Source organism: Pygocentrus nattereri, chromosome 24, assembly GCF_015220715.1.
Source record: "Pygocentrus nattereri isolate fPygNat1 chromosome 24, fPygNat1.pri, whole genome shotgun sequence".
Lineage (NCBI taxonomy): Eukaryota > Metazoa > Chordata > Actinopteri > Characiformes > Serrasalmidae > Pygocentrus > Pygocentrus nattereri.
The window spans coordinates 21,766,092-21,789,980 of record NC_051234.1 but is presented as its reverse complement, the minus strand read 5'-3'; the positions used below and the strand labels follow the sequence as shown (position 1 = coordinate 21,789,980).

The following is a 23,889-nucleotide window of genomic DNA, read 5'->3' as shown; positions in this document are numbered from 1 at the left end:
CCTTGTTTCGTGTCTCCTCCCATAATTGTCTCCACCTGTTTTCCACCTGTCCCTCGTCTACCCTTTGTTATTTAAGCCCTGTGTTTGCCCTTAATGTTCGCTGGTCTTTGTATCGGTCTTTGTTTGATGTATTGGTTTGTGTTTGATGTTTACTTTGTTTCTCCGTGTTGTTGGTTTGATTCTGGTATCTGTCATGTCTGTCCACCCTCGACTCAGTGTAGATTATTGGAACCTGGACTGTCTCCACTATGACACTGGATTTGCCCTCAATAAAAGTCCCTTACCTCCGTACATGCATCTGCTACCTCGCTCCGCGTTACAATAATAATGATGAAGGAAGAATCAATTTTTTCACCAAAACATTTCGTCCAAAAATGGCATTTCTGGTTTCACATTTCAGTGCCTGAAAATTTGGTGCATTTCTACTTATTATTAGAATTATGATGGTAATGATTTTACCTTATGTATTTACTTTTAAATGATATTATAATGGTCTGACATCCAATCAGCCAGTTGTTACCATGCAGTTGTAACATCCTGTCTTGCCCTGTCCTCGTCTTTTTCTAACTGAGTCTTTGTTTTCTTGTTTCATTTGCTTTTGTTTACGTCAGCCATGTGCTGTCATTGCTGTTTTGGTCTTTGACTCCTCCCCAGTCCTGCCTTCTTGTCATCTGTCTCACCTGTGTGTTGTTTGTAGCCCTGCTACCTTATTAGTGCCAGGTGTTTCTTGTTTTCCCTCAGTGTATTTATACCCACGTTTGCTCTGTCTCATTGTCTTGCATGGTTGATGCTGCTGTCCAATGTTGATGTTTTTGTGAACCCTTAGTGTTCTTGTTTCTAGTGTTCTTCAGTCTTGTTTCAGGGTTTGAGTTATTCTGTTTGTCTGTCTTTGGTTTTGTTTTGCTGTTTGCTTACTTTCTGTTTTGTTTCAATATGGACTTACTGCTATACTGACCTCAGCTATTCAGTTCCTGAGCCTCAATGGCCAAAACAGTTTATACAGTTAGTCTACACTGGTTATTGTTGTTCAGAGTCTCTCCACAACTGGTCTGAATCCTCTTTATGATCCATGCAGGTATATCATTTTACTGCCCACCCCAATTTTATTACCACACCACAGAACTGTAATGAGATAAAGAATCGCGGCCTTACCTGTGCAATGAGCCAGTCTATCAGCTTGTTGGCCATCACCACAGATTTGTATGTTCTTAAATGGTAGTCTTTATCCCTGATTTGACACAGAAAAAAAAATGTTACTTAAATGGATCAGGAACTTAAGGGAAGTTATTCTAACATGACTTCTGACCTTCAGGACTGAGCTTTAGCCTCTTGATAAGGCTCTTGAGAGAAATAAACTTGCCTTTCACATCACAACCACCATTTCCTCACCATCCATCACTATGCAAGCTCATCCTGACTTCTCCCCTGGTAGAACAGGCTTTTTCCAGTGACCCAGAAACAGTTTCTCTGCTCAAATCCTAATTATAAACATTTTAAAGAGGTTATGAAATGGCTTATATGCTTTTATGTATATCTGTGTGATCATTTCCTAAAGGATTTAATCAACTTGAAGTGGTATGTGTGAAAGATCAATGCATTCTGGCCTAAATAAACTACTTTGAAGTGTGCTCAGTATTTGCATGCTTAAAGCAACAGTGCATTTTTCCTCTTTCCATCTACTGATGTCCTATTTGATCTACTCCACTACTTTCTGAGAACTATAGATTTTTAAAGCAGCTGTCAACTTTTAATCTGTTCCTGCTTTTAAACTTTTAATCTGTTCCTACTTTTAAGTATAGCTTCCTATGTAAACAGCCACATGAAGAACAATACTGGTCATTTCGACTGGGAGATTCTTGCTCTTTTGTGTTTCTGCGGTCAGATTTGAGTGGAGTGGGACTTCACTGGAAGATCCCTTAAAACAATCAGATTTATCATCAGTGGGTGATATAGTAAAATATCACAATACTTCAGGACATATTTCATGTTACCTGGCATATCATGATATGTTTTTTTTTGACATGTGATAAGTTAACAGACAAAGCACAGCCACATTTTAAAAGTACTATAAACCATGAATCCAGTTACTCATATTTACCATTTAAATATGAAATCCAATTCAACAGGACTAATTATGCTCTCTTTTTAATCAAATATGCAGTTTGGAAGTGTTCTTAAGCACTGACGATACCCACGATATACTCAGAAAAGCATGAACAATAAATTCTGTCATATTGCCAAGGTCTACTGTAAAGCATGGCTTTAATAAAAAGTGTTTACTTTAGGAAATATCAGCTCCGCAACTGCACACAAGAGATAGCTGCCTTTAGAGAGCAGCTTGTTGATGCAGCTTTTGCTCCTCTCCCACTCTTGATTGTGATGTCTGAGCTGCCAAGTCAGAATGTACAAGTGCATTCTGCATAGTTCACTGACTAGACTAACTTGCTCACGTTGCTTCTTAAATATTTCTCCTAAAATAAGAGAACATTGGTGAACATCAGAATCTTTTCAGAATCAAAACTGTGTAAGTTGGTTTAAAGCAGAAATATCAGTCTCACTATATTTGGATAGTCCACTATAGTCCCTTATAGATTATCTACAGATGTTCAAACTGTTAGCAAACTATCTGCTGAAACTCAGTTGATTCAAAACAGTGGTGGAGTTAGGGTTAGGATTTGAACCAGGGTTAGGGCTAGGACCAGGGTGAGGGTAGGGTTTAGGTTTTGGGTTAAGGTTAAGGTTAGGGTTAGGATTAGAGGTTTAGCAGCTCCTTAGACACTCCATCTTGAATGCAAGTTTGCCTCCATAATCTAATATCTCAGAGAGTCAAAGTCAGACCTCTGCCAGAAAATAAAAGCTTAAGAAACAGAGTAAAAACACTACTGCCCCTTAACCCAGCAAGTCAGCCAAGTCATGTCTGTAGTCTAAAGTTTGCCTCTGGAGCTAGGAGGCTAATGTAGCTAACACGTAATGGAAGCTTAATAAAAAAATAAAGAGTTAAAACAGCAGCTCAGAACAACAACAGCAATGTTCTACAAGTACTAAATAGCTCCATTACTATTCTTGGTTTTGGCTGCTTCCCAACATGATTTGTGTGTCTTTAAGCACCTATTAACCCCTTACATTCCCAAACGTTTTAAAAACAATTTCTTATTACTCAGTAATTACATGGAAAATCATGAAAACTGTCTTAATAACTGAGTTATTCTTACATGAGGAATGGAACCCTGGCTGGAAGGCCCTGGTTTCTTAAGGGGTGAAAGAGAAAGGACTGGAGTAAATGAAAGGAGCTCTGCACTGGAGCTGAAGTTTATTACAGTGTCTCAGACTGATTCCAGGTCAGCCTGTAAGCTATCTTTCTCCAGTAGAGGTCAGAAGGTCTATCTCGAGCCAGCGGCCGCACGACTGCAGGGTTCAGATTAAATGCTTTTGTGGCTGCAGTCAGACCCTGGGAATTCTCTCTAGAATGAAGTGGAGATTTTCCCATGAAGCCAGAGGTCCTGAGGGACACTCACTACACCAGGCCAGAGCCAGCCCACGGCACACACACATGGTCACAGTGAAACATAACCAAACCCAGACCAAGTCCAATCTTAGCCATTCACAGTCATTACAACATGTGGGTGAATACAAATATGCCCCCTGCAGACTCTTAGCACCTTTAAACCTTAAAACTTCCAGTTTAGAAAGAAAAGTTACCAAGTTATATTATAAATAATAGAACTATTATTCTGAGCTCGTTCTGGAACATGCTGCTGGTCTGGTCACCCCAAAATGACAGCACAGTGTAAAGGGCAGCTGTTATTTTCAAATTATGTTAAAAAAAATAAAAAGCAACAAAAAATGCTCAGGCCTGGCTAGCTTCTAAAAAGATCCATAAGCATACGGTACCAGTCAAGGAGAAAAAGTCATAAATATCACTGAGGGTTTGACCAGCAGCCAGATCCACTTAGTGATCGTTATCTGCTGGGCTAAAAATCTGCTGAAGGGTCAGGATGACCTTTAGTGGCCGCTGGTTCTGCAGATTGCAGCGTGCTTGTGCCAGGCATACAGCTTCCCGCTGCACTGCTGCCTAAACCTCATTTATCACAGTGACAGGTTTGGACTTGAGCAATTTTGGTGGTTAGTGTGGCACAGTGCAACATAACCAGCTCTGGACCTCCAGAGACGCTTCGAGAGCAACCACGAAAATAAAAATCTTTCTGCAGCACAACTTCATACTTTTCTCAGTATTGAGGTGCAAAAACAAATCACCACATCATGAGCGTGGATAAGGCTGAAGGTGGTGATTCAGCTGCGTTGACTTTGCAATGGTGAGATCACTTATTATGAAAAATCTTACTAAACTATGAACACAATTTTAACCTAAATAAAATGCTCATGCATTAACGGACTTAATATGACAATGGGTCAATACCTTTTACTATGCACTAGGAACCCCGAGTATCACACCAGGAGTTACTGCTGTATATTTGGGGTAAAGCCCAAATTTGAGGTCAGATGAGTTGTAAAAATTCAAAAATATAATATTTTCATGGTTTCCTTCAGGCATCTATAGCTGATGTCCAGGACAACACTGAAATGATGGAAAAGACCTTGTTTTTTAAATATATTATGCATTTACAGCACGTGTGGCAGTTTGTGTGTGGAGCTATTAACATGCAAGTGGCTTTCTTGTGTATTATTTAATGAGAAGAAAAAGCAGGATCTCACAAATGTACATCGTTTGTGGTAACAACTTTCAAAATGAAATAAAGCAGCTATGAAAAGATCTTGAATTACTCAGTAATTCATTATTTTACATGCGATCTACATTTATCATATAGATATAAATAGCATAAGAAGTAGGTCAAAGCTGCAGATATATAATGTGCATTATCAATCTTTTTTTTTAACAAGGAAACATAATGCTAATTATTGCTAACTACTAGATCAGAGGCTTCCACTCCTATCAGCAGTGGTGAAACAATCTTCAGCCTTGTGGATCTTACTGGAATGTCTCTGTAAAGCAGAGTCTGATTAGCCAGACTAGAACACTTAGACTCTGCTAACTCTATTAGCAGTTTTTTGAGCGAGAAGAATTTAATTTACTGCGGCCAGCACCATTGCCAAACTCTCCAACGTGCACCTGTTCCACATTTAAGACACGTTTCTGATGCACATCTCATGCTGGTCGCTCTTATCACAATACAACAGTTGTACTATCTGACGCTGATGCTAGCTGCCAGTGACAGAGAAGCACTGATAACGTATGGGCCTTAAGATTTTGCTTAATTGCCCTTACATTTCATTCAACAGCTTTGCTGCTTTTCTGCTGAAGCACAGTTTGGGGCGTCTCACAACACATGGTGACTCCAAGCAGGCCCAGCATTCCAGAACTGGCCCAAAAACAGTGGCCAAATGACTGGAAAACAGCATTTGCACCATACGCTAACCATCTGTTCTTAACCAAGCCAAATGCCACTTTGGCAATTTATCTTGGACCTGTGAAAGGCCTTTTCTCACACAGGAAGCATGTCTTTGTCCCTGGTGAGAAATAGGCGCAAATGCATGGGTCAGTAAACATCACATAATTCAGTCTAAAAGGGAACCTCACAGTATTCTGCTTCAAAGTGATAATTCTACAAAAAAATCTAATTAGCATAATTACTCTAAATGTAGCTGATCAGCCAAAAGATGTTTGCTGTCTCATGGTTGCTGCCTAAGTATTCCATTAAAGCTCCAAGCCTAATGCAGATAAAAAGGAAAGGAAGCATACACTAATTAGCATTGCACTTACTTGCCTCAAACTGTGCTGAACTGCTTATGTGGTTTCTGACACTGTATGATATCTATATTTATATCTGTATCTATAAGCACAGTCAAAAGTACAGACAAAAGTCAGGCTTCAAGGTGTCTGCTGTTGCTGTTTTTAACTAAGTAACAAACATTTGTCCATATTTTACACCAAACAATTGCATTGTAACAAGTAATCATTACGTGTTAACTACATTAGCCTCTTGCTTCCATGCAAAACTATGGAAGCAAACTTCAGAAAACACTCACTTCTCCTTTAAAGCTCCAAATAGCTATACAGCACATACTGCACAACAAGAATCTGGATGACCATCATAACCAGCAAGTAGCAATAACATTAAAAACAATTTGGGCCAAACACAGTTTAAAGCTACACTTTGTAAGTTTGGGGGGATTTGGAGACCTCACTGGTGGAAATGTGTAACTGCATGCAAAGTGCAAAGCTTGTAATGTGGGTTGTGCCGTGGACTCCTTCCCCGAGTGGATGACTGTGGTCATTGTAAGTATATTCAGACAGTACTAAGTCAAAACTTGGTGAAGGACGTATCTTCCGAGGATGTGAGTGAATTATCTACTACTGTCATCATATCGTAATCGGTATCATATCGATTTTGCATTTGAGACCTGAACATGGAGGCTGACCTTCTTTTTGAGCCTGGACGTGAGATGTTAACGTATAAAGATGTGTGCTGTGGTCTGAAAAACTCTTGCGAAATCCGATCCAGTGCCTCTGACTTCTGAATTAGTGCTGACAGCCGTGTGCACACATCATATTTTCACTTGTTTTTTTCTCCTGACTTAATAACACTATTTCTTTCAATTTTAATCAAAAAGTCATAAATACTGCAGCTTTAAAAAGGAGTACATTTTGTTATAGCTATCTAAGTGGACAAAATAAGCTTAATCAGAATGTTTTTTTTTTACTTTCAGTAATACATTTAAAAACATGTAATTACATTGTTTTACCAAAAAACTAGAAGAATGTGTTCAAAAATTTAATAAATTAACAATTAAAAACGCTTAAAATATCTGACAACACTAGTAACAATATACACTAACTTATATTTTTGTGGCATTAAAATATTCTTTGCTGTAGCATGAAGTCCCGTGACACGTATCAGGTTGGTATATTTAGTGGAAGAAGAAGCAGCAGGAGTTCGGCTGCAGCTGAGCCGTCTAAAACACAGACAGACAGTTCTAATGAGGCAGAATTGAAACACTGGAGCTTTACCTGATCACAGGCGTGAAGAGGCTGTGGAGCCTGCAGAACAGCCTAACACCCTGAGGAAGAGAGAGGTAGAGGGGGAGAGAGAGAAAGAGATGGAGGGGCAAGTGAGAGAGTGAGATATATAGAGAGAGAGAGAGAGAGAGAGAGAGAGAGATAGAGAGAGAGAGAGAGAGAGAGAGAGAGATTGCGTTAGATTGTTACTGTACTACCCATCCTCTAGCTCTGCAGCAGTGGTCAGTTTCTGACTAAAGAGCTGCTCTTGACTGTGTATTTTTGGTGAACCTCTCTCAACCTAGCATTGACACATGTGTAAAACCATATAGGCACACTCTGTAGCTATGTAATTACTGACTCTAGCCCTTCTGCCTATCAATGGAAAGGGACAAAAAATAAATTGGCTAGTAAATGGACACTGGTTTAGTGCAGGGATAGGTGTGAACATATTGCCCCTCTTCCGTCAATATTTATGTGATTAATGGCTTTATTTTTTAATAATCAGAAAGTAAATGTGGGATGCATCACTGAACTACACACACACATCTAAACCGCTTATCCCTCTGGGTCACGGGGGGAGCTGGAGCCAGTCCATCTCAGGGCAGACAGACATATACATTCACACACACCCGTAGGGGTAATTTAGCCTGACTGCATGTCTTTGGACTGTGGGAGGAAACCTACACAGACACAGAGAGAACATGCAAACTCCACAAAGAAAGGACCCTGCCCGCCCGGGTAGGTAATCAAACCCAGGCCCTTCTTGTTGTGAGGCAATGGAGGTACCCACTGCGCCACCATACCGCCCATCATTAAACTAATACTTTCCAAAACGTTAAACTGGTTTAGATTTGGGCAAAAGAGGTTGTTGATTTTCACTTGCGGTCATCAGTCATTACTGTGTTTATATCCGAAAAATCATCTTCCTACTCGGATTTTGACTTTTGGAGGTAAAACAGTTGCATTTAAATACTGTCGTTAGCAAAAGTTTGGGCACTCTGGTTCAAATTATGCATTGTTGAGTTTGTAATGGAAAATTAGTTAGCTTGTTCTCCATAGTGAACACACTTCTGAACATTTTAATACACAGTTACTGATTATTTGCTGAATTGAATACACTGAGAGGAAGTTCTGGCACATTTTATATTTTATGCTTCACTTTTTCCAATAAATGACAAGCATGGAAACTTGCAGAAAATGCCATAAGTCTGTTCCATCTAGAGAATGAGTTAGTTTAATTTCACTAAGAAATTCAGTAAAACAGGTCATTTAATCAGGGGTATTAAGCATAACATTGTGAGCACTTGCCACAATCACTCTGTCTCATGTCCCTCTGGCTCCAACTCACACAAGAACTCCATTTCCCAGAATCCTGTGCCCTGTTTGCCATGTGACCAGTCTTAGTCTAGTTTAAAAGCCTGGGCTTTTTGGGTTTTGACTTTGTTTCCGGATTCTATGCCCTTTCTGGATCTGGCTGCTTTTGTTATGTTTGTCCTTCTCTATCGTTTGACCTACACCTGTTTACCGATGACGATTCTTATCAAAACCTTTAAAAGTAAAGCCTCATTTATTGTTTTAACTGCGAGCGCCTGGCTGGTTCCGTCATGTTACACCCTCCATGTTACATGTTTAATACACTGAGCTGCACCACCTGCCTCCTGATTGGGTCGACACATCGCATTACCTGGAATGATCTGCAAGTTCAGGTCTGTTAAACTGAAAATGAATAGAATGAATTGTGGACCATGAAAGTAAATGTCAAAGTTATTCCACTGTCAGTGTTACTGCTGTGCTGAGAGTCATTCATCCACCATGTAACATCTGGACAACAGTAGCCCTGTGATCAGAAATTGACCAAAGATGAAATTTTGTAGTGTGCATGAAAGCCAATAGGCACTTCAAAACAGAGGACGGATAGGGCCCGTTTTAGTTACCTTGGAGATGACGTCCTGCATATCGCTGCGAGGATGGTACGTGCCGTCGTCAAAGCGGAAGCGATACAGCACCGGCTCCGGCTTAAACTGGTGCTTATCTGTGACTACGGAGACAGGAAGAGCAGGAACATTTGAGGATTGGCATTAAATGAAGCCAACAGGAAATAAGTCATTTTACCAGTATTTAAAAATGTCTCAATCACTAGAAAAGTACTGAGAAGGTAATAATAGTTGCTTTGAGCAAATGCAGTAGGAATAAATTAGATTAGATAAATTGGTTGAAAACAAAGCCAACAGCTTTTTTTCCATTCTAGAGAAACTAAAGGAATTAGAATTGTTCACCGCGGTGGTGACAGGAACCAGACATTCAAAGCTTTTAACGCCCTTAGAAATTGCCTCACAGAAAACTATACATGAAATGGTTCGAAAATATGCTCCCTGATGTCTGAGACATTGTTTTACAATTTTAGATGTTAAACAATATATTATAAATATTTTTACAGTCCATTCTTTTTGGAGATGTAAATGCAGAGTGTTGTAAGGCAAAATAGTCCACAAAGAAAACGTTTTTTCCCCTAGGTTTACCACTATTTCACCACCATCAACATCACAAATCAACACTTACAGAACGTAGATTCGGTTTTGGACAGTACTTAAACAGGCTAAATGTAGACATTGCAACCTCTGGCTTCTATCACCACCACTGTAAAGAGATTTTACATTTTAGAGCAGGAAGTGAGACTGCATCCCTGTCCCTCGTGGCCACATGGTGAGCAGTTAGATCTCATTGTTTTGAAGTAAAGTCTGACAATCAGTGACATTAAGAACTGTCACTACCAACATTTCTGCAATTAAGTAAACTATGCCTTGTGTTTGCTAGTCATGAACTGGTTAGAATTTCTTTTACTTTTTTTTTCTTAATTTATGTTCTTTTATTTTTCCCAGATTGTCTCCCAATTTGGTCGTCTCCAATTCCACCCACTAGTTTGGCCTCCCCAATCACGCGCTATCAACGCTAGGAGGGTGAAGGCTAGCACAGGCTTCCTCCGAGACCTGTGAAGCACCAGCACATCTTTTTTTCGAAGTGCCGCTCACGCAACGTCATTGAACAGCCGAACGGTCTCGGAGGAAACCGCCAACTGCCAGATCTGCTACATCAGCTAACAGATGCCTGCGCTGACTAGCATTGCGTTGAGTGATGGGGGAGAAGAGGGGGCCATCCTACAGGGATGTTCATCCAACATCCCAGAGAGAGCGAGGCCAATTGCACTGTCTTGGACTACTGGCCATGGACAGCTGTAGCATCACCAGATGGTTAGCATTTCTGAGTTCTGCTCCAAATTTGCTAAACTTGTCATGACTGAAAAGTTTTGGTAAAGTTTTGGTCGTAACCAAATGAAATGGTCAATCATTACATCAGCGCAAAAAAAATAATGGTATAGGATCATACAAAGCAAAATGATTTTCGAGTATAAACGTTCGTCCAGGTTTCAAAATAATATTATAACACATGATGTCAGAAATGATGTAGTTACATCTATTAGAGACGACTTAACAACTCCACATGGTTTAAAGCAGGGGTGTGATATTTTAGGCTTGCATGCAGTTAGCACAGTGCTAATTAGTGGGGTATAAGCTTGTATTGCATAGCTACATTAGCCTCACAGCTTCAGTGTAAATCTAAAGAAGCAAACTTCAGTCACCAAATACGTCTTTGTTGACTGACTGTGTGTGCAAATGAGAAAATAGCATGAATTAAATTTATTATTGAGAATTATTCCTTTGATAAAAACATAACATCGCGTTTAGAGACCCGTCTTTTACGACTCGTAGAAGAAGACCTCCAGCCAGCACAGCTGCAGCAAACGCCTCCTCTGAGGAGCTGTTTATTAGAGCCCAGTGGCTTTTAGCTCTGTGCAGCCCCACATGCAAGTTCTATTAACATGCTTATGAAAAGTAATCCCACAGTTTTTCACTCAGCAGATTCAGCCTTCCTCTGTGAACACTCACTGAGACAAACTGTTATTCTGCACTGAGCTGAGTGAGCGCACAGTTAGGAGGCTGCAAAAGTGGGAAGTGATTTAGTAAGAAGTTTTGGCCAAGAGCCAGTCAGCCTATTTTTAAGGGGGGGAAAAGGAGTGTGAATACATTTAACAGAGATTGACCAGGCTGCCCACACACATGACAAAGTAATTAAAGGCCTCAGGGTAGCTCTTTCCCTCCAATATTAAATAACAACAGGGTGTGAAGAGAAAGTTTATCTGCTTTAAGTAAACGGAAAATTCACACAGACCTGCTATTGAACTTAATAGTGACGTTATTTAAATCATAACAGTGCTATTTTGTCATGTAAAGATTTATTTATATAGATTTAAAATGGAGAAATTACATTTTGGTGATTTTCTAAATTGAAATAAGTTAATAAATTGTGTACTGAGAACAAACGTCTGCACATTTTTATGCATATTGTAGTTTCGGTACAGGAAATGTAGTCCTGTAACGCCGGGGAGCGAGGAGGCGGATGCATGTGCTGAGATAAGCGACTTTTATTGAGGGCAAATCCAGGGTTGTGGTCATGACAGTCCAGGTTCATATAACCAACTACAAAGCAGACTAAACACAGAACAAATTACAACAGGGGCCAGAATAACAGCAAACGATACATCCAAATAGCACAAACAAACATCAAACAAAGACCAACGAAAACAAAGGGCAAACACAGGGCTTAATTACGACACTGGGAAGACAAGGAACAGGTGAAAACAATCAGGGGCAGAGTCACAAAACAAGGGGGCAGGACTAGGGATACCAAAACAAAGAAGCACGTGGACTATCAAAAGGTAAACAAAAAGCATATGGGGGAGTGGGAGGAGCCAAGCGTGACAAGCCCAAACGTTATGGGAAAGTTTATACAATTTATGTATTTTTTAAATAATATTTTTAACTCAATAAATAAAACTACATTGTGCACTAAAGTTTGAATGGAAAAATGGCATTTTTAAGTAGCCAATAGCTGATGTGTTAACTTTTTTTTTACTCAGAAAATCCAAAAAAACGCAATTTGACCTGGTGTTCAAAAGTACATATACTCTCTGGCCACTTTATTAGAAACCTCTGTCTTGTAGCTCCATCTACTGTTGCACAGTTTATGCTAGCCATCCTCTAGCCCCTCATCAGTGGTCAGTTTCTGACCACAGAGCCACTCTTGGCTGGATATGTCTAAGTTGTGGTCCACTCTCAACCTAGTAGTGACATTGATGTGCTTGATGTATCTCATTACTCTCTAAAACCCAGACACATGTGTACCAACTGAAAAGAACAAGAGAAAATCCAGTGGTCCATGCAGTACTTTATTTAGGAAGAAACAGCCAACCACAGTAAACATCATTTAAAAGGCCTGTCACTATTCCTGTCCGCCCTTATTATCTGTAATGTCAAAGAACTGGGTCATGTCTCTTGTACGCGCAGGTCAGTAAAAGCTGCAGAGAAAGCTAGAAAAATTGACAAGGTTCTGGTAAGACTGTCAAGTGAAAGTAATAACCGTGGGGCAGTGGGCGAATAGGCGAGGCAGTTACCACCTATAAGAAAAAATGTATTCACATCACTGTAATGTGTCACCTTGGACCACGTGACACCCAGAATTGTTGTGTTTAATACACTCATTTCAGTGCCACATACACTACCATGTCAGTATCCCTGCTGAGAATGGACCACCCAAATAATATCAGGACAATGGCAGTCAGAAACTGACCAACAATAAATTAGTTAGAGGGGGCAGATAAATTGCACATCAACAGATACAGTCAATTGTACACCTATACTGTGGACCTATAAGTTAGGTGGAGCTCATGAAGTGGCCACTGAGTAGAAGGACAAGGTCACTGTTTAATAAAGTGGAGATGAATGTAAGTGCTGTAATAGGCAGCTGTAAAGAGAAAACTACATTAGAGTAATGATAAAAGATACCGAAGGTCAGAGTTAAGGAACTGACCATGGTGGATGATGCCATTCTCCAGCAGAGCCTGACCCAGGTGAACTCCTTCTTCAGGGTTATCAGTCTCTCCGATCTCCATCAGCCAGGCCACAAACTCACTGTAAACACACACCGGATAGACTATGAACACACCAAGGCTGGACAATGTACTGTCTGGTAAGTAGACATCGTGTAGGGTTTCACCAATATTTTATGGGCAATTACAAGTTCTTCACATCTAAACTGGTCAACAGTCATTTTTTGGCTGTTTTTTTGTCATTTGACATTTATTATGGAGTTTCTGCTACATGCTGTTAACACTGTACTGTAATCAGTCTCAAAACTGTATCTGCCTTAATTGGCTACCCACTGCTCATTCACCTTCTGGACCACTTTGACCACTACGGAGCTTCCTGCTGTACAATGCTGTGCGAACCTGACCCTCCTGATGATACTACTGCTGGACAGACTATTTAATCATAGCCATTGCTTTACCTTTTTTATTATTAATATTTTATACTAGTGGTAAAACCTCATTCTCTGTTCATATTAATTATATTGTTTTTCCATCTGGTGTCGACCAGAGGAGGATGGGTTCTTCTTCTGACTCTTTGTTGATCTCAAGGTTTCTTCTTCTTGCTCATGCTTGCTCATATGGGCTCGGACCCAGATTTTCTGTGAAGCTGCTTTGTGATGATGCCTGTTATAAAAAGTGCTATATAAGTAAACTTCATGACTTGATTTTTGCTAGGCAGCATTCAAATGTACCATATCGCTGTTGTCAGAACAAAACCTTGTATCTCCAAAATGGTAACTTTACAGGAGAAAGAAAAAACATACTTTACTTTTAATTTTGTAATTTTGGGGTGTTTCTCTTGAACCATTTATCATTACATTTATGCATCATGTAAGGGGCAACAAGCACTTTCAAATTACGTCAAAAACCGACAAACGTCAACATTGGAGAATTTGCTTTTGTTCCGACAGCAGCGACATGCGCTTAGCTGACTCAAACAGTCTATCATAAAATCATGAAATCCCAACACATTTCGGCCAAAATAAACCAAATCAGCTGCCTGCCGAACACATGCCAGGAACAATAAAAATAGCAAATCTGTTCATAGGGCACCCTTCATATCTGTGGCAGCTCAAAGTGCTTAACAACAAAATACTTTTGAAATATAAAGGCATAAACACATCTGATAATTATATTATTATTATATTATTATATGATATTATTGCAATATGATAAAAAATAATTAAGTGCATTAACCTGAATTAAGTGAAAAGGTCATTAAAATTGTTATGCGTAACACTTTAAAAGTGCTTAGTGAGCTTGCCTGCCTTATTGTGATAGGCTGTGAAACACACTCAACAGTTCGGACACATAACAAATGGAGGCTTCTGTAAATTATGGAGGGGATTTGCTGAAGGCCAGTACCTACAGATCTATGATCAAGTGTTGGGACTTAGACAGACATTCAGTGATGTATGTAGGTACTTTAAGGCGATTTAGAGCTTTAAAAAAGTAAAAAGGTAAAAAGAACTTCAAAATCTGTTCTGAACGATGTCAGTACAGTTCCCACAAAACAAGTGATATGCGCTCTTTCTTGTTTGTTGGGTGCACTGGCATAGCTGTAGGGTACATATTGTTTTCTTTGGAAGCCTGATTCACCTGGCTTGGATTTTCAACCCCATAAAACTGTGAGAGTTCAAGACTGTTAATGAGTGAATGCTGTTTACCTGTTTCAAATAGGGCTGCAAATAACAATTATTTTTATTGTCGATTCATCTGGTTTTGTTTTTGGGTTTTTTTCTGATTAATTGATTAGTTGTTTGTTCTATAAAATGTCACAAAATGGTAAAAAAATGCCAATCAGTGTTTTCCAAAGCCCAAGATGACGTCCTCATTTTTTATCCACACCCCAAATGTATTCAGGTTGATGATGTAAAAAAAAAACAGAAAATATTCAAATTTAAGAAGCAGTAATCAGAATTTTGGCTACCCTTCCTTAAAAAAATACTCAATCTGAATTAATTACCAAAATAGTTGTTGATTAATTTCATAGTCAACAACTAATCAATTAACTGTTAAGGCTGTAGTTTCAAAATTAAGTTATAGGACTATTTATAAGCTCAATGTTGTATATTTATATTATGGAAGACTTTGTTAGTTCCTGCTGTTTGTTTAAAGGAATTTAACAATTGAGAACTGACAATAATAGCAGTCACTAAAGAACTCTTTAACTACAACTACTGAACCTTTTAACTGCTGACCGTTTAAAATTCTATTTGCTGATATCATCAGTTATCGGAATGTTCAGCTCCATAAAATCGACATCAGTATCAGTGACTGAACATTTATTTCTGTCTGGGCCTGAAATGCCGCCTTTCACCAGCATTTACTGACGAGACACACGATATGGAGTGGAACCAGCACCCTTTTCAGATAACACAGTCCTTTGGGGGTAGTCAAGCATAATCCAATAAAGCTTTTGAAACACACTGCAGGGGATACACACACAGCCAATAAACAGCAGATGCCTACAGCATCTCACTGCAGAGAGGTAGCCAAGCTGCCTCTCCTAATGATACTTTAATGCGGGTTTAAAAACTCAATACTACTCATCAAAACGAGCAGGGCAAACGAACATTGCATTAAAACAAGTGCAATGTTCTTTTTATCCAGCCAGGAGGAGATGTAACTATAATTCTGCAGTGCTGGGAGGGAAAAAGCAGTGGCTAAAGAAGGATATATTACACCATCCTCATCTAACCCCCTCTTTCCTCCACTCGACTGCAGACAAAACGAAAACAAATATGACCAGCTCTAGCAGGACTGGCCTGGGGTTGGAGTTTCAGCTTGTTGAGCCCAGAGGCAATGCTAATCACCCCAGCCAAACTAAACACATCTTTTACCCTGTCTGTGGTGTAAGTGAATGCTAAAGGACATGATTTAAACCTCTACTATCCATCTGGGGACAGAACAACAAAACAAATGTTCAGAAAATAAGGCTGTCACGGTTTTGGGACCGGCAGGCCATATATGCAACACCAGCACATTTAAGCTGTTACACTTAAAAGTGAAAGGTGTCTGGAATGTCTAACACACTGTAAATAAATGCAGGTTGCCTCAAATATACAATATGATGTTCTCATAGAACTTAGAGGCCATAATTCAAGAAAAAACTGTCAGTGCTATTATTGTGAAATGGAAATGCATAGAAGCAACAAAAGATCTGCCACGAATCGTGAGACCACACAAGTTCACAGAGTGGGGCCACCAAGCGCTGGAGTGTGTAGTGAGATAACATTGTCTATCCTCTGTTACATCACTCTCTACAGAGTTTTTAACTGCCTCTAGAAGCAACATAAGCACAAGAACTGTGCATCACAAGCTTCATGAAATAAGTTTCAAAGGTCAAGCAGCTGCATACAAGCCTAAGCTCACTATGCGCAATGCCAAGTGTTGGCTGGAGTGGTGTGAAGCACATAATGGACTCTGGAGCACTGGAAATTTTATTCTCTGCAGTGATGAATCAAGCTTCACTATCTGGAGGTCTGATGGACAAAACTGGGTGTGGCAGATAAAATTAAAGGTAATAAAAATAAAAATTAAAGGTAATAAAAGGTAAAATTACCCACCAGACTGCATAGTGCCAACAGTAAAGTTTGGTAGAGGAGGGACAACGGATGGGGCTGTGTTTCAGGGTTTGGTCCTGTTAGTTCCAGTGAAGGGTAATGTTCATGCTACAGCAAACAAAGGTGTTTCATTTAGACAATTATATGCTTTCAACTTCTCCAACAGTTTGGAGAAGCATGACAGCATGACTGTGGGCCTATGCAAAAAGTGAGGTCCATAAAGACATATTAATGTCTATGGTTTTGGAATAGGATACCCAACAATTTCATATAGGTATGGTTGGGTGTCCACATACTTTTGGTTTTGTAGCATATATCATAATCATTTGGATTGTATTCAAACTAAATTCTAATGTAGTGTTTTTTTAGGAAAGTAAATCACAGCCTGAGTACCAGGTAGTTATAGGTGGTAAGATGATGGCACAAAATATAAAGAAAGTTCTCTGAAGTAACTGGTAAGAACCCAATAATACCACAGTAAGAACCATTGCTTTCCTTTACATCCTATATAGGTTTCACTTGTGTGATAAACAGATAAATACTATACAAGACAGTTCATACTTTATTTGTGTATAATCTTATGTCATGTAAACACCTAGTACCTTTTAGCCAATAGAAATCCACTACTTTAGTTTGTACTTCACACTTACCAGTTAATACCTAAAACTTAAGGCGCTGTAAAAGAAAGTGTTTTGTTTTGTTCTTCCATTGTTTTACGTTCACTGACAGCTTAAACCCTGACATACTCAACTTTGCAACATTGTTCTAACAAAAAATGTCCTACCTAAATTCATCTAATGTTACCACACCTCCCATTCAACTGTAACTTTGCCTTCAGAATGTTCTTAATTATTCCACATTTTGCTAAGCTCTCAAAGCCCACAAAGACACTGTCTACAGCTATAAAGTTCATGACTTAAAAATAGCCCTCCACTTCAAAGGTTCAGAGCGTGAGGAGTAAAGACAGGAACTCCACAATGAGGAAAAGCAGCAGCTCAGAGCCAAAGGCAACCTGCTTTTAATCTGAAGGACATCGGGTTAGAGTGCAATCTCCAAAAACACAAAAGTCATCACTGGCCGAGGGTGACGATTAAAGAGAGGGTTTGGCCAAATATCTAATAAACACAATTTATCCCCTACTGAAATTGCAAGTCAATCACCCAAGACATATTTGCTGTCCAAAGTCTGCTTCCTAGTTTTGCACAGAAGACTAAGTAGCTGGCGAGTGATGAAAGCCAGCATCATGTTAGCATTGTGCAAACTGTAGGCCGAAATCATCATATACTTGCTTCAAATCACGTCAAGACTTGCTTATGTGGTTTCTGACACTGTATGACGTACTGTTATCTATAGAATTCAACAGACGATCTACTCATTAGTTATGTAACACCATTTTGATCATTTCAATCTCTACTGCAAAGCTAAAGAAGTAAACTTTCAGAAACTAACTATGTTCTGGATAACCTACTACATCTGGGTTAAGGTAGAAACCATGTGAATTACACATTAGGCCAGAACATTAGTTTAAAAAGAGAAACTATATGGACAATCTTGGCGTCAGCTAAAGCCTTGTCCGGATAGCGATGTTTGCACAGGTTTTCGTGTCACATGGTACAGCGCTCTCGCTCTCTCTGGCCTTCTTCAGACACTCCAGACCAGTTTTCTCATTGTCTGGAGACACCAAAGGAGAAAGAGTTACCCACTCCAAAACTCATTTACAATCTAAGCCAGCCACAAGTATGAGGCTGGGTTCTGAGGGTGCTTTTTTCTCTACAGCTTTTGAACTCTTCAGCTTCACTAAAATGACACTGTAAGCAATAACAGTCCTGGTTTCTTTGTGAAGATGTCTGGCAGTCAGATGGAGTTGGGCATGTGTAAATTAGAGTGGCATATGGCTGTTGTCTCGGCACATCTAGGAAGGCTCATTGGCATTTAATGGCTGTGAAACTCCCCTGACGGAGACTTCTGAACTGAACTGTCCATTGAGCTGGGCTAATTCAGCTTTTATCTGAGCACTGCTTGTAAATAGAGGTATCACTATCACGTATATCAGCAGTGGAGCAATCTCTCAATTACTTTGACAACTAATTAAGCAATCATAGTTTTTATAGAAGGCCAAACAATGAAAAAAGACTTGACAATAAACAGTAACAATAAAGCATAGCCTTCAAAAGATGCCTAGAAGCTAGAAAGACTTCAAAAAGACTATATGAAAAATATAAAAACACTATGCAGCAAAAAATGCATAGAAATGTGTGTTTGTGTGTGTGTGCGTGTGTGTGTGTGCGCGTGCGTGTGTGTGTGTGTGTGTCCATTAGGTTCTGTTTCTTACTGTAGTTGAATACCGTAATATAGAATATAAACTTTCATCATGTAAACGTCCAACTAATTATTGTAAATTCATTGAGATGGTCATTCTAACTGTTTAAAAAAAAAAAAAAAGTCATAAATGTTTCAAAATGGAACGGTAAATTTTGACAGAACATTTAGCTTCTTTCCACGTTCTCAGTTTGCACATTTAAGAACCTGTTGGTCAGAGTTTCTTATTCGATTATTCGAATCCAAATCTGATGGCTACCGCACACCACATGACAAACGGTGTGCAGCTACACCACATAGAAAGCATCGCAGCAAAGTGCTGATAAACAACAAGCTCATTTTACACTTTACCTGTATAGATTTCACGGAATAAAATACTTAGTGAATTTATCACTTTTGGTATTAGATAATTAACCCTTCACAAACTCTCTATTTCCAAGCTAAAAGGTATGAGATAACAAAGGAACAAAACGTTCAAAATCTCCAAAATGGTAAAAAACATACTTTACTTTTAATGAAAATCAATGGAACCAGACTTTTTTTCCAAGACCTTTTGGCCCATTTCCTTTGGTCCATTTATCATGAAATTTACATACAATGTAAAGGACAACGGGTATTTTCAAAGTATGTCAAAAACTGAAAAACGACGGTTTTCTTACAACAGCAGCAATATGAGGTCATTAGCTCAGTAACATTCCCTGAAATTAAAAACATGCTTAGCATTTGTTTGTTTACCTTAAAGATGTTAGATTGACTGTCATTCTCTGTGTAAATTTTAAGCCATGTTATCTATTATGAATTTGTGGCCTGGGGTTAATACATATATAGCATGATTTAATATAGTATGTATATAGTAAGATGCTGTCTTAAAATATTGCAATGTAGTTTTTATTTTATTTTATTTTATTTTTTGGATGCTGAATGTCGTCCAGCTGATGCATCTGGCATGAAATGTACTGCCTCTGCATGGCATAAGCATGTGCTGCTTTTCATTTAACAGGTCAGAGTGCATGAGATGTTCTTCTGGGCTCTTCTGTGACTCTCTGGATGAGTAATCGCTCTGCTCAGATCCTTCGAAATGGCTTTGCACTTTTCAAATTGATTTCAATAACTTTCACATCTGTTCTGAAATGCCTCTTGATTGTGGTGGAGACCTTTTAGCCTATTTCACGCTGTTGCACAGGTTCTGTTTAAGTGGCAGTAATCAAGCCCCCCCGGGTTAAAGTTTCTACTTTAATTGATCCCAATTATCAAATAAATCTGGTAGAGTAAGTAACTAAGGGGGCAATTACTTTTTCACACAGGGCCAGCTGGTGTTTTTTCGCTTCACTTAATGAAATGACCACTTAACACTGTGTTATGTGTCTTTGTCTTATATTACATTTTGATTAAAGACCTGAAACAAACAACACATTTTGGCAGATATGCAATAATAGAAGGAATCATGAGGGGCAAATGCTTTTTAACAGCCCTGCATATGAACGCTGCCACATCGCTCATGTCATGCAGAGTGAGTATGTGTGAAACAGGCATTTTTGTCCAGTATTTTTCAAAGAATTCCTTACAAATTTGTACAGAAAACTTGACTGAAATGCTCATATTCACTACAAATAGACTGAACCAGTAAAAAGCAGCACTGAAAAGTCTTCCACTCTGCACTATTAAACCTGGGCACAGTCTTAAAATGTACAAAACAGATGTTCTTAACGGGGATTTAAAGCACAAGACATTCTTCAGTTCCAGTCAAATCTCAGGTGTTATTTCCTAATAAGTGTAAGACATACTTTTAAGCGAACGGAAAATACGAAATTCTTGGTGGCTTCGCTTTGATCACCAAGACAGAAAACACTGTGGTTATGTCTACAGTTCTTTTCTTCGCAGCACTGCTGTTTTGCGCACTAAAAGCCGTGTAAACTGTACCGCCTGCCTGTCTGAATGAACGCTCCCTCGCTGCATCTTACATAATGGAGCAATGCTAAAAATAAGGCTTTGCTATTAAAAAAGGCCTTTCAGCAGCACTTTCACCCACTGTGAAGCAGAAGTCTTCCGAGCTGCAGCTGTATAAGGCCAGGTGAACATGTCAAGTCCATTCAATATGCAACACAAGAACATTTTCTTCTGTGGGACATTAAACAAGAGTTTTCCAGGAAGTTTCCCAGGACAGAGAGAGTTGGCGGTGGAAGTTTAACAAACAGTGCCCTTCAAAAGTTTGGATACACCTACTCAAGGAAGGGCTTAATACACTCGCCCGACTCGGCTCAAACATGTTAAACAGGACCAGTCCACCAATTATCTCTAACAAAGCACTTAGTAATTAAAATGGTATAATAACTGTGTATTCAGAACAAAACCTTGTATCTCCATTTTTGGTGTTTTTCAGTTTTTGACATACTTTAAGAATGCTGGTTGCTCTTGTGTGTAAATATCATGATGCACAAACCAGAACAATTGGCCGAAAATTGGCCGAAAAAAAAAAATGTTTTCCTTCTCCTGTAAAGTTACCATTTTGGAGATATGAGGTTTTGTTTCCAACAGCAGCCATAAGTAAATTTCATTTAGGTATTCAATTATGCCATTAAGAGAGTCCTGACACATTTACTACGTATGACACTTTCATTAGACTGTGTTCACGTGTCATGCTCATTTGAAAAAAGAATGCAACGCTAAAATGAACCACGTGGATGAAAACTGTATAAAATATGCACAACAAACCAAAATAATAATGAAATAAGTGACATCTTTGCAAGAAAAACAAATCATGCTATCTTGCAAATACTAAAGTTTGAACACCCCTGGTTAGATTATGTTTTATTGATTTCCAAGGTAACCAAACAAGGAACAAGCTTAAATATGGCCTTTTCATACAGATATTAGTGCACAGTTTCTGTTTATTTGATGAGTTTAATATATTGGGAAAAATAACATAAAATATTAAATGTGCCATAACCTTTGCACAGGCTACATTCTATTTGTTTGCAACATGTTAAATTCAGTAAAAAAAAAAAGTAATTGTGCATTAAAATTTGCAGAAGTGTGTTCTCTATAGAGGATGTGTTCACTTATTCAAACTTCAACAAAGCATGTAGCTTGATCACGGGTACCCAAACCTTTGCATTCAACTGTACATAAGCTGTTCATAAATGCTCCACTTTTGGGTTTGGAATATGTTATTTAATGCATATGCTTGTTTTACAGCATCCCTATGTACGGGCACTTATTAAAAAGTTTGCTTCTATACTTTACAAGAAAAAAGTAAAAAATAAAGAAAATGAAAGTTATGAAAAGCATTTTTCTCAGGTGTCCAAGTGTGTCAGGTGTGCCCAAACTTTTGACTTCGACTGTAAGTCAGCTTGCTGTGGGGTGAATGGACAGGGGTGCCAGTGGTGGAACTGAGGTTTGATTTACAACAAAACTCAACAACAACCATGCCTAGCCATTAATCCTCGACCAAGACTCATGAACAGATGAGTCTGGATTTGATTTCGCTGTGACTAAAAAGCCAGAGATACATAATCCCTGTTCTCCTGGGAGAGATATAAGGAAAGAAAAGACAGACATATGGGCTTCTGCTCTTCTGAAAAGGAGCGTTCGGGGTGTACTGTGGTGCAGGGGAAGGGCAGGGGATGAAAAAACGATCCCGCGTGCTATTAATAATATGTCCTGTGTGGGTATTTGAGCCGTGTTTCAGGAAGAAAAGCCAAAAGGCAGCTGCTCCAGTCAAAAGCGCACTGCAAGGTCGGGAAAGCAGGGAGGCTCTACTCTCCAGCTCCATTATCCAGCGCAGATCAGCCTTTTGTGTTTGGCCAGAGGTGCTGAAATGAAATGTGATGCACTCTATATCTACCATTATTCTGCTTTGTTTCTCCCACTCTGCTCAAAAACTCCCTCTACCTATGCAGTGGCACTGATCACAATCCCTTATTCAATGGTCAACCCTAAGAAGATATGAAACATCTGAGGATCTTGAGGCAATTATGTTATATATGTCTGTAGACACCTGCTTGTCCATCATTTCATCTGAAATCAAGGGTATTAATTGCGAGTTTATCACCCTTTGGTGCAGTAACAGCCTGTACTCTTCTGGAAAGGCTTTACACTAGATGTTGCAACATTACTGTAAGGATTTGACTGCATTCAGCCACAAGAGCTTTAGTGAGGTCAGGTACCTCTAAAATCTGTGCATTTCTTACTAATATTTGCAAAAAACAATGAAGTTTATCCGTTTGAACATTAAATATCTCGTCTTTATTGTGTATTCAATTGAATATAGGTTGAAAAGAATTTGCAAATCATCTTATTCTGTTTTTGTTTTACACAACATCCCAACTTCATTGGAATTGGGGTTGTATATATATATATATATATATATATATATATATATATATATATATATATATATATATAACTTTACAGGAGAAGGAAAAAACCTACTTCACTTTTAATGTAATTCAGTGGAGCCAGACTTTTTTCCAAGTCATTTTGGGAAGTTTCTTTCAGTCCATTTTTCATGAAATTTGTACACAACATAAAGAGCAACAGGCATTTTCAAATTTTCCAAAACTAAAAAACAACAAAAATGTAGATACGAGGTTTTCTTCCGACAGCAGCAAAATGTATGTATACTTTTAACTTTTCTTTTATTCATACCATCAAACTCAGGGAGCTGCTAAACAAACTGCATTGTACTTATACAATGATAAAGAAGGAATTCATTCACTCGTCTTCAACTCTGCCCACTTACCTTCCCAGGAAGCACTTGGGGAAGGTGGTGAGTTTGCGCTTTCTGTCCTTAATGAGGTGGCCGTGTTTACTCATGAGGTTGTAGAGCTTCTCTCCTTTCTCTGAGATCATCACCCAGGTGTCCTGCTCCATCCCCAACCTCAAAGCTTCAGGACAGAGAGGGGGAGAGAGAAGAGCTGATTACGAAAGAGTCAAGATTCAGTGATGCTGTATGGACACTCAGTGGTCTTAACCCTTAGAAATTACAGTTATCACCACTGTTA

The 23,889-nt window shown here is 39.0% G+C and overlaps 1 protein-coding gene across 2 annotated transcripts in view; it reads right to left on the bottom strand.

Moving 5' to 3' along the window:
• The window catches only part of prex2 (phosphatidylinositol-3,4,5-trisphosphate-dependent Rac exchange factor 2), a 240,000-nt gene that overhangs the window by 137,190 nt on the left and 78,921 nt on the right, over positions 1 to 23,889 (bottom strand). For both annotated transcript variants that reach the window (XM_037534146.1, XM_037534147.1), the window contains exons 10-14: positions 23,628 to 23,772; positions 12,944 to 13,044; positions 8,953 to 9,056; positions 7,028 to 7,077; positions 1,153 to 1,228 (exon numbers count right to left, since the gene is read on the bottom strand). In XM_037534146.1, the coding sequence (XP_037390043.1) occupies positions 1,153 to 1,228; positions 7,028 to 7,077; positions 8,953 to 9,056; positions 12,944 to 13,044; positions 23,628 to 23,772 (476 nt within the window). The remainder of the gene's footprint in view (positions 1 to 1,152; positions 1,229 to 7,027; positions 7,078 to 8,952; positions 9,057 to 12,943; positions 13,045 to 23,627; positions 23,773 to 23,889) is intronic.